The sequence below is a fragment of the Macrobrachium nipponense genome, chromosome 3, assembly GCF_015104395.2.
Source record: "Macrobrachium nipponense isolate FS-2020 chromosome 3, ASM1510439v2, whole genome shotgun sequence".
Lineage (NCBI taxonomy): Eukaryota > Metazoa > Arthropoda > Malacostraca > Decapoda > Palaemonidae > Macrobrachium > Macrobrachium nipponense.
The window spans coordinates 2,307,931-2,318,567 of NC_087202.1; the positions used below are offsets into that span (position 1 = coordinate 2,307,931).

The 10,637-nt window shown below is 38.6% G+C and overlaps 1 protein-coding gene across 1 annotated transcript; it reads right to left on the minus strand.

Moving 5' to 3' along the window:
* Window positions 1-5,582: 5,582 nt before the first annotated feature.
* LOC135222110 (ERC protein 2-like) lies at window positions 5,583-8,072 on the minus strand. Its single transcript, XM_064260281.1, has one exon. The coding sequence runs from the start codon at window positions 8,070-8,072 to the stop codon at window positions 5,583-5,585; it is 2,490 nt and encodes an 829-aa protein (XP_064116351.1).
* Between the last annotated feature and the right edge of the window lie 2,565 nt (window positions 8,073-10,637).

Sequence of the window (10,637 nt, forward strand, 5' to 3'; positions counted from 1 at the left end):
GTTATTATGATCTGTCTACCTCTTGCTTAATTATTTCCAGGCCTTGGCCGCGGCAACGAAGATTTTTATTTTTTTAAATTTTTTTAATCACCTAATTTTCTTGCCCCTTCTCAAATTTAGGCTTAGAAAATTTCCCTTTAAAGGGGAGCCTCTCTCTCTCTCTCTCTCTCTCTCTCTCTCTCTCTCTCTCTCTCTCTCTCTCTCTCTTATACGTTGCTGCCTTTGTAGCTATAATATATTATTTACAGTTAAGCGACTTCATTTATTATCTTAATAAGATAACGATAAGCAGTGCAGCATTCTCTCTCTCTCTCTCTCTCTCTCTCTCTCTCTCTCTCTCTCTCTCTCTCTCTCTCTCTCTCTCCTGTCTATCGCCGAAAATTGGTTCTTATAATCGTTTTCAAAATAGCGTGTTATCTTTTATACATTCTTCATTTTAGATATCAATTTGATAAAATTTGGTTTATTCAGTGGCTGAATATCACAGATATTCAGATATTTTGAAACACTAATTAGGGTATTGTTTATTTAAAATCCTGTATATATGATTTTTTCTACCGTGAACATGCCGTTATCGAACATTATAGGCGTTTATTGCCATATAATGTCATCTAGAACAACCTTTAGTTATTTATTTGTGATTTTTACTTAATTACTAAGTCTTTTAAAGATTTTACAGTTAATTATTTTCTTTCAAGCAAAGGTCGAGTAACTGATTTAAAGGTTTTATGTTAATTATTTTTATATAGCCGTGAAATTGTTTGAATGAAAACTAACTAATTGGTTGATTTAACTGTTTTGTTTATCTATGTAAGCAAGCTCGACTCTCGAACATTAGACATTTAGACATTTCCATTTCGTCTGCAAAATGCGGCCTGCTGCAGGCGTCAACTTGTCAAACACGATACCTGAATCCATATTCCATATTCCGGAAGGCAAAGCGGAATTCACGCTGTGCCATATTTTAGGGCTGTAAAATTCGACAGATTGCCTGAGCCATTACTGTTATTAACAAATCCCGCTTGAAGTCGCAACAACATTTCCTTTACGAATCTTGGGAATTGCGTCAGTTATTAGTTTTCCTTCTTTTCAGTTTTCTATGAAATAAAACTATCGAGTCGGCTACTATTTGTCCGTACGTCTTAATTTTTTCTGTCAGCCCTCAGAGGGTAGAGGGCTGCAAATTGGTGAGTTGATTATCCACCCTCCAATCAACAAACACACTAAAAATTGCGGCCCTCTAGCCTCAGTACTTTTTATTTGATTCAAGGTTAAATTCCGCACTTTTTCTGTCCGCCCTCAGATCTTCAAAACTACTGAGGTTAGAGGGCTGCAAATTGGTGTGTTGATCATCCACTCTCCAATCATCAAACATACTAAATTGCAGCTCTCTAGCCTCAGTAGATTTTATCTTCATCAAGGTTAAAGTTAGTCATAATCGTACGTATGGCACTTCTGTGCATTTTTCACTTTATTATTATTGCTCAGGGTTATGGTAATTCTTGAGGTATTGATGCAAGTTCAAAGCGTCTTGCATTCTTTAGTTATTCTGTTGTGACATAGACATAAAACTGATGTTCTATGTAAGTATTTGTATATCTTGATTTACCTTGAATAATCTGCTGTGGATTGGCTATTCTTTGCCCCAGGCATTTTCGTTTCTATTGAGCATCTGGCTACAGTCATTCAGAAACTTGCTTTGTAAAGTAATAAACAGTCAGGTCCGTGCAGAAATATAATGCGCTGAGTAACAAGCGAAGTACTTATAAGGTTGATATTTTATTATTGTTAAAGCTATAATTATGATTACGATAATATATATATATATATATATATATATATATATATATATATATATATATGTATGTGTATGTATGTATATTACACACACATACACACACACACACACACATACATATATATATATATATATATATATATATATATATATATATATAGTACGAGACAATTTTCAAACGAATCAAGGAATAGCAACCGAACCTTGAATTCTAAATAGTATCTGTGAAATCCCAAACCCTCTTTGTATTCCAAAGGCAAAAATGCAGTTTGATGTTTGTGCAGAAGTGTTTGCCTGCGCTGCATTTGCATACCTCTACACTTCTCAATTTGCAAATAAATCATTTAATAATTATACAGTTTTAAACTTTCACGTTATATTTTATTTTGAATTAGTACCTCACATCAGGCAAAGGTCGAACTGAAGTTGTGCATTAGGTTTATATCCTTGATGCTAAAAATTAAGCCATGAATTAATTATTTGGAACCATCTCCAAATGAGAATCCTTATAAGAGAGAGAGAGTAGAAAAAGAGCAGAACTCTACGGAGATGAAGAGATATTTTTATATGAGTGCTAGATGCACATTTCATAAAAGAAAATTTGTATTGTCAGTTTCAAAATTAATCCTCATAGATTCAGTGCTAGAATAAGTAGGATTACAAAGCTACATATTTCCATATCTCTATAGATTCAATGTTAAAATAAGTGAGTTATAAAACTACTTATTCTCTCTCTCTCTCTCTCTCTCTTCTCTCTCTCTCTCTCTCTATATATATATATATATATATATATATATATATATATATATATATATATATATATACATATATATATATATATATATATATATATATATATAATATATAATATATATATATATATATATATATATATATATATATATATATATATATATATATATATATATATATATATATATATATATATATATATATATATATATATATATATATATATATACGTATATATATATAGAGAGAGAGAGAGAGAGAGAGAGAGAGAGTCATCCACTCAGTCACTATCCACAACCCTACGCTCACACCCCTCCACCCACAGTCATCCACCCAGTCTCAACCTACAACCCTTCACTCACACACTTCCACCCACAGTCATCCACCCAGTCTCAACCCACAACCCTACACTCGTACCTCTCCACCCACAGTCATCCACCCGGTCTTTACCCACAACCTTACAATCACAACCCTCCAACTGCAGTTATCCACCCAGTCTCTACACTCACACCCCTCCACTCACAGTCATCCTCCCAGTCTCTACTCTCACACCCCTCTACCCACAGTCATCCACTCAGTCTCTACACTCACTTTCACCCCACACAGTTCACAACAGTTCCAGCATCCACCTGGTCTCTACACTCACACCCCTCCACCCCCAGTCATCCACCTGGTTTCTAACCACAACCCTCCACCCACAGTCCTCCACCTGGTCTCCAACCACAACGCTACACCCGCAGTTTTCCTCATAACTCTTCACCCTTAGTCGTCCACCTGGCCTCTACCCACAACCTTACACTTACAGACCTCTAATCTCAAAACTAAAACTTCAACCCTCTAACATCAACCATCCATTGACAACCCTCAGCACCTCCCATGACCTTACACCCACAACCTCCACCTTCAACTTTCCAAACATAACTTTACTGTCAAAACCCTTGCCCACAACCCTTCAACATCCCTCCACCCTCACCCACAACCAGTTTGAGAGAGAGAGAGAGAGAGGAGAGAGAGAGAGAGAGATGAGACGAGAGAGAGAAGAGAGAGAGAGAGAGAACTTTAATTTAGTGAACCTGTACTAATCTCCCTTTAAAATAGTGTGATACTTTTTGATATGAACTCAGTTAAATGCTACAGTCAGAGTTACTTGTAGCATTAGGCCTAGAGTCTACAGTGCCCTGCACCTGGCATCTACCTTCTATTCTTTGGTATTTATTCTTTAGAACATATCAAATATATTTTAAAGAACAGAAAGTAAATGCTAGGTGCATGGCACTGCAGACTTTAGGCCAAATCTTTCAACAAGTGTAGCATTTAATAGAATTTATAGAAAATTTATGTCATGGTTTTAAAGGTAGATTTTTCTGCTTCAGGTTCTCTCTCTCTCTCTCTCTCTCTCTCTCTCTCTCTCTCTCTCTCTCTCTCTCTCTCTATTGTTTTTTGGCAGATATTTTTTATGGATATTCTCTCTCTCTCTCTCTCTTATTGTTTTTGGCAGATATTTTATGGATGATTCCAACCCTCCCTATTTATCCGGGCTTGGGACCGGCACTGAATTGGGCTGGCGGACAAGCCAGCCGAACTCAGTGGCTAGGTTAAAATGTTGCCTTTTCCACAGCAGGAAAATGAATCGCGTCATTCAGTCAGACTCAGTAACTGAGCTCGTCCTGACTGAGACAAAAGGCCAAACACAAATTGGTCTCAGAATGGCCTGATGACTGTGGGGCTGAATGCGCACCCAAAGCTGCATAAGAGGAACCGCTATGAGCACCTTTGCAGGGGGACCCCCCTGGGGGGAGGGGTGATTTCGAAGGTGCAGGGGGAATTATGGGATCCCTCTCAGGCTGCTGAAGATGTGCACTCTGCCCCATGGTCGTCAGGTCAGTCTGTGACTCACTCCTGTAGGCCTTTTTGGAGGTGGGGTGGATGTCACGGGTCACCCCACCCTTCCCTGCTGTAGATGGCAAGGCATCAAGATAGCCACTTTTTGCCTCTCTTCTGAACTGGCGTCTCTGACTTGGTCTCGAGACATAACTATCTCCAGTTTCATGGATCCAGTTGCCTCAGCCTTATTGATTTGTTCTCCACTCTCCTTTTCTTTGACTTTCTCCCAGGAGAGATTTTGCAGGTTGCTCTCCATCGCCTTCCTTTGTTCTTGCTCGTCCTGACTGAGACAAAAAGGCAAACACAAATGTGCCACAGAATGGCTTGATGACTGTGGGGCTGAACCCACACCCAAAGAAAGCAACATAATGAAAGGAACCATGACACCTTTGGGGGTGGGGGGCCCCCCTTTGAAGGTGTGGGGGAATCATGGGTCCCTCTCACCCAACTGCTGAAGATGTGCGCTCAGCCCCCTAGTCATCGAGTCAGTCTGTGACTCCACTTCTGTTGGCCTTTTATGGTGGGTGTCATTTCTGGCTTACTCAACCCACATTTTCCTCATGAGTATCGGCTCTTTGGGGCTCTATCTTGTTGTTGCTTTGATGACACATTTTGTCACCTGAGTTTTCATCGAAAATTTCACAGTTCTCGTTAGAATCCCCGTTCGTTGTTTGCGGGATTCCTTCTTCTTCATGAATGAGGTCCATGCAACGTCTGAGTAAGGACCTCCCACCCAATGCTTCCTGTAGTTGCTCCTGTCACTCTGGGCATCGCAGTATTTCCTGTATTGTTTCTCCCTTCTCATCCACAGGTCTTCTGCTTGCCCTCCATCTTGCTGCTCCTGTTCAATTGCCATGGCTTGCAGTGCAATATGTTGCAGATGGAAGTTCCTCTGAGCTGTGCCATGGAGAAGCATCATTAACATGTATTTATCTTGATCCCTCAGACCTCTTCCTGTCTTCTTTGACGCTCCATGAGACGTTTTTGGGGGGTTGTTCCCTGATCATATTTTCTTCCTGTATCCTCCAATTTTCTTTCAATTTATCACATTCTTCCTGCAGCTTCTTCATTTCGCTGTCCTTCTGATCCAATCTCTCCTGATAATACAGTCTAATTTCACTCTTCTCTCTCTCCTTTCTTGCAATAGTCAAAGGTGGCATTCCCTCGACTGTTTTTCGACTGCTTCGATCAGACTGTTTCTCTCCTTGGAGAGATTTTGCAGTTTGTCCTCCATCTCCTTCATTTGTTCTTGATGGTCCTCCTCATCTTTCCTCAGCGTCTCTACTTCTTTGTCCTTTTCCTGTAACCTTTGCTGCCAGTGTAAATTTTCCCTCTCCTCTTTCATCAGAAGATTTTCAGCATTTTGCAATCTGCTTTCCAACGTTAGCATTTTTCCTTTGAGTTGTTGTTCTTTGCCCAAGAAATCTAGTTTTTGGGCCTCCCTTTTCTGGACCTCTTCCTCGAAATCTTTTGCAAGTTTTCTCACCTTCTCTTCTGCCTCTTCCAGCAAGCTTTCCAGTTCCTTCCTGTGATTGAGAGCGACGCCTAGTTTCTCTGCTATTTCACATCTCAGTTTTCTTTCTGTGTTTAGTAAGTTTTCTCTTTGGAGGTCCCTATTATGGAATTCTACTTCTAATGTTCTGAGGGAAGTTTCCATCTCATTTCCCCTCTTCTTTTCTTCCTTCAACAAGTTTTCCATCTCCTTCTCATGATGGAGAGCATCCTGTAGAACTCTGTTCCTCTGTTTCTCCCTCCTTAAAGATTTCTTAAGTGAATTTATTTGCAGTTGGTTTTCGTCTACCTTTTCCTGAAGCTTGGTGTTCTCTCCTCCTAACTCTGCAACCCAGTTCTTCATAACCTGGGCTTCTCCAGCCAGAGTTTGGGTGGTGATCTTTCCATTGTCTAACTCTTTCTTCACTTTAGTCACTTCAGCTTCTTTTTCCTCCAACTGTTCTTTATACTTTGCATTTTCTACACCTAGTTCTGAGACCCAGTTCTTCATCTTTTTGAGTTCTGCGGCCAAAATCTCAGTGTTCGCTCTTTCTGCAGTCAGAATTTCTGTTGCTGAGACCAGCCCAGATTCTTTTTGGTCCAAAAGCAATTCTAGCGACTGAACTTTGTCCGTTAATATCAAGTTTTTATGGGTCTCGTCTACTAGGTTCTTCTCAAATTCACAATTTCTGTCTTGAAGGTCAGTTGCCAGCTCCCTGAGTTTCACGTTTTCTGATTTAATGACCTCAAGTGTTTCTCGGTCCTTCCCAGACTCTGTCGCTATACGTCCGAGTACTTCTTGTATGTGGTCAACTTCCTTCTTCTTCTGGGCTACGGCATCCTTGTAGCCTTCTATCAGCCACTCGAAATATTCTTTCTCTGAAACAAGCTTTTGATTGGAAGTTTCTATTTGTTTCAGTTTGAGGCCCAGCTCAGTTTTTTTCTTTATGGCACTCTCCAGTTCTCCTTCCTTTGCGACCAAAGCCTGTTGGAAGAAATTTTGCTTTTCTCTCTCCTTTTCATCCCTTTTCTTTAGCAAGACGTTATTTGCCTCTAACTGGCTCTCTAGAGACTCTGATTTTTCCTTCAGTTCTTTATTCATGTTCTCTATCCTCTCTCCTCGATCTAGAGCCAGTTCCAAATCTCCTTCTAGGCGCCGTTTTTCAGTCAGAACATGTTCCTTTTCAAGGTAGACGTTCTCGATTTCTCTCTTCAGTCCTGCGCCCTCCTGTGCGCTCGTTTCCAGCAACTTGTCTTTGTCCACAAGTTGGTTCTGAAGCCGCACAATCTCCTCCTGTGCTTCCTTCCAGAGATGTTCCATTTTATTTCCGTAAACTTGACTGCTTTCCAGAGCTTCTGCTAAGTTCTGTTTTACTACATCTGGTTCTTCTTGATGTAGTCTTGGCAAATGGATTTCTTCCAGCTCTCCTTCCTCCTCAGGGATATCTGGTTCTTCCATGTCGGGAGGACTCTCTTCCAGGCTAGGCATTTCCAGGTCTTCCATATCTAGACTATCTTTCAGTCTAGATACTTCGAGCATATCTCTTTCTTGTTCCTCCTTAGTATCTTCCAGGTCTTCTAAATCTAGGCTATTATCCAGTCTAGATACTTCACTTACATCAGTTTCAAGTTCATTCACACTTTCGCTCATATAGGTATCATTATCATCCTCACTATCGCTCAAATTAGTTTCCAAATCATTCAAACTTTCGCTCATATCAGTTTCCATGCCATCCTCACTATCGCTCAAATCAATTTCCATGTCATCTTCACTATTACTCAAATCAGTTTCCATGTCATCCTCACTATCGCTCACATTCATTATTTCGCTTTCCAGACATTCATCCAATTCATGACCTTTCGGTCCAAACATTCCAGATTTCCAGCAAACAGCAAGCGCCAGGGCTGCCAACAAGACCAAACCAGGTTTGGCAAAGGCAGAGGATGGCGCCGTCAAGCTGTTCCGCTGGTCCAAAATTTCAGGTTCAAGAGAATCAACAGCAGCAGCAACAAGAGCACTAGGTACTCGGAAACCACTGTCGACTCCTTGACAACAAATGAAATTTAACAAGTCGTTGATTGAAGCGCATAAGTCTCCGTAGATGAATGCTAATACCGCAAGTAATATGCAATAAAGCTGAAACATGATGAATGTCAACGTATACGTTTGCTTTCTCAATGTCTAGTTTTTGAAACTGCCACGGCACGAGGACTCAAGATCCTGAGGCGCTTCTTGAAGATCTGAAGAACAGCTCCGATTTTTGACTGCTCCTGAGGTTTCCGGATCTGAGGCGTCTCTTGAAGATACGAAGAACAGCTCCGATTCCTGGCTCAGTTCCGAAGGATTCTTCTTCTTCTTCATTGCTGCTGTGGTGGGAGAGTGTCTCCGGTTGCTCCTGAAGCCGTCGCCGTGGCTGCATCAGTCCCTCTGGAGGAAGGAGGGGTCGACGCCCCTAATCATCGTCAGAGGCAGAATCCTCGGAACGAAAATTTTCCACCTTCATTTCTCGCTTCCCACCAAATAAATCATCGTTTTTTTCGTTTTCATGTTTTATATTCTCGTAGTAATAATAATAATAATAATGGAATGAATTGTGTATATATATATATATATATATATATATATATATATATATATATATATATATATATATATATATATATATATATACGTATATATGTGTGTGTATGTGTTTGTGTTTGTTTGTTTTTATATTACGCTAAAACTGGGAAACCAGGAATATCACGAAATCCCTAAAATTTTTCCTGAAATTGTGAAATCGCTAATTCACTTAGGGACATTACACAAGTGGTTAGTACTAAACACTACACAGTTTCGTCTCGTTTAGTACTAACCCCTTGGGATGACATGTGTTTCGCCGTGATTCAGTTATACACACATATATATGTATACACACACACAAATCTATATATATATATATATATATAAATATATATATATATATATATATATAAAATAGTAGAAAACAAAGACAGGGTAATACCCTCGCAATGAATTATTATTATTAATATTATTATTATTATTATTTGCAGGGAGGAGACCTTCTTTGATACATGTTTTATTGAAATTAATGGCTGTCTTCAACGAATTAATCTTATGCAGGATCTTTTCAATTCTCAGCTAGGTTGTTGAGTAGAATTCCAGTTGCACCTTTCAAACCTTTTAATGTCAATTTCCGTTCAGCGCTGATTGTGGACCTCATAGGGCCCAGTGCTTGGCCTTTAGCCCAAAGTTCTACGTACATTCAATTTAGCTGATTAAGTGGGATAAATATGTTTATGATCAAGGAGTGTCAACTTCATAAACGCATGATGGAAATGACGAACTTCATATGGGATATTATTGGAAACATTTCTCATGGGTGATTTCGCTAATCAACTTGCCGGTTTTCGTCGGCTTAATCCTTATGGCAAAGCGACATAAAAAAAAAAAATGACTTCGAATATCTCGAGAGGAAAATGCTTTGACGACATCAAAGCAATTTCCATCTCATATCACAGATTTCATCATCGTCGTCGCTGAATCAGTCTCATTCGTGTTTATCAAACGCGTCATACATTGGTTTTGTTTCAATTTGACGATGAGTGTATAAGACCTAAATAGTTTAGTGAAGATTGTTGTGGTATGTATCATTCCATTGTATTAATGAATTAACGGATATATAGAACGTGATGATAAATATACGATAAATATAGGTAATTGCCACAAAGGAAAGTGAAACAATGATGTGTTGCTAGGTCTCCTGATGGCTTTTGATAAGCCAGTCACAGGGCTGGAAACTCTCAGTCTCCCGAGAGAGTCCGCATAGGCGGAACGTATGTTCCACCTCTCCTGAGGGGTATTTTAGAAAGACTTATCCCTCAGGAGTGGTGGAACATGCATCCCGCCTATGTGAACTCTCTCGAGAAACTGAGAGTATCCAGCCCTGTGACTGACTTATCAACAGCAAATCAGGAACGTCGTAAAGGGACGGGATTAGACATCAGATGCACGGTTGATGTGAATCTACTATAGTAGAGAGTCTGCTGGGAAAGGGACCGTTGTGTCGAAAGGCTTAGCAATCACTCCTCTGTTTCACTCTCCCGTCGTAGCATTGGCCTTTATTCGTATGTCCACGCGTTCATTATTATAGTTCATACATCTTTGAATTTAAATTTACAAAATATAACTAACAAATTATACATATAAAACAAATCCTTCTGGACAATCCTACTAAAGCTGATGATGAACTCAGTGGTCTGGTAAAACTATATTATTTTAATGATAATAATGGGAAAGTAAATCCATAGTAGTATGTGTGTGGTTGGTTTTGTCAATATTTTAGATAACAAAACCAAAAGGGCATACTACTCTGGATATACTTTCCAGTTTATTGACCCATGTTATTATGAGTTTTCTTTGAATGATAATAATAATAATAATAATAATAATAATAATAATAATAATAATAATAATAATAATAACAATAATAATAATAATAATAATAATAATAATAATAATAATAATAATAATAATAATAATATGGTTAAAAAGTTCACAATTAAATATTAAAATATATTGTGGATTTTTTTAACAATTTGTTTGCACGAGAACTGTGAATTTCTTAATAATAATAATAATAATAATAATAATAATAATAATAATAATAATAATAATAATAATAATATTATTATTATTATTATTATTATT

What these genes read in the sequence shown, in the direction of transcription:
- LOC135222110 (XM_064260281.1), bottom strand. Translation starts at nt 8,072, where the DNA reads ATGTTTCAGCTTTATTGCATATTACTTGCGGTATTAGCATTCATCTAC.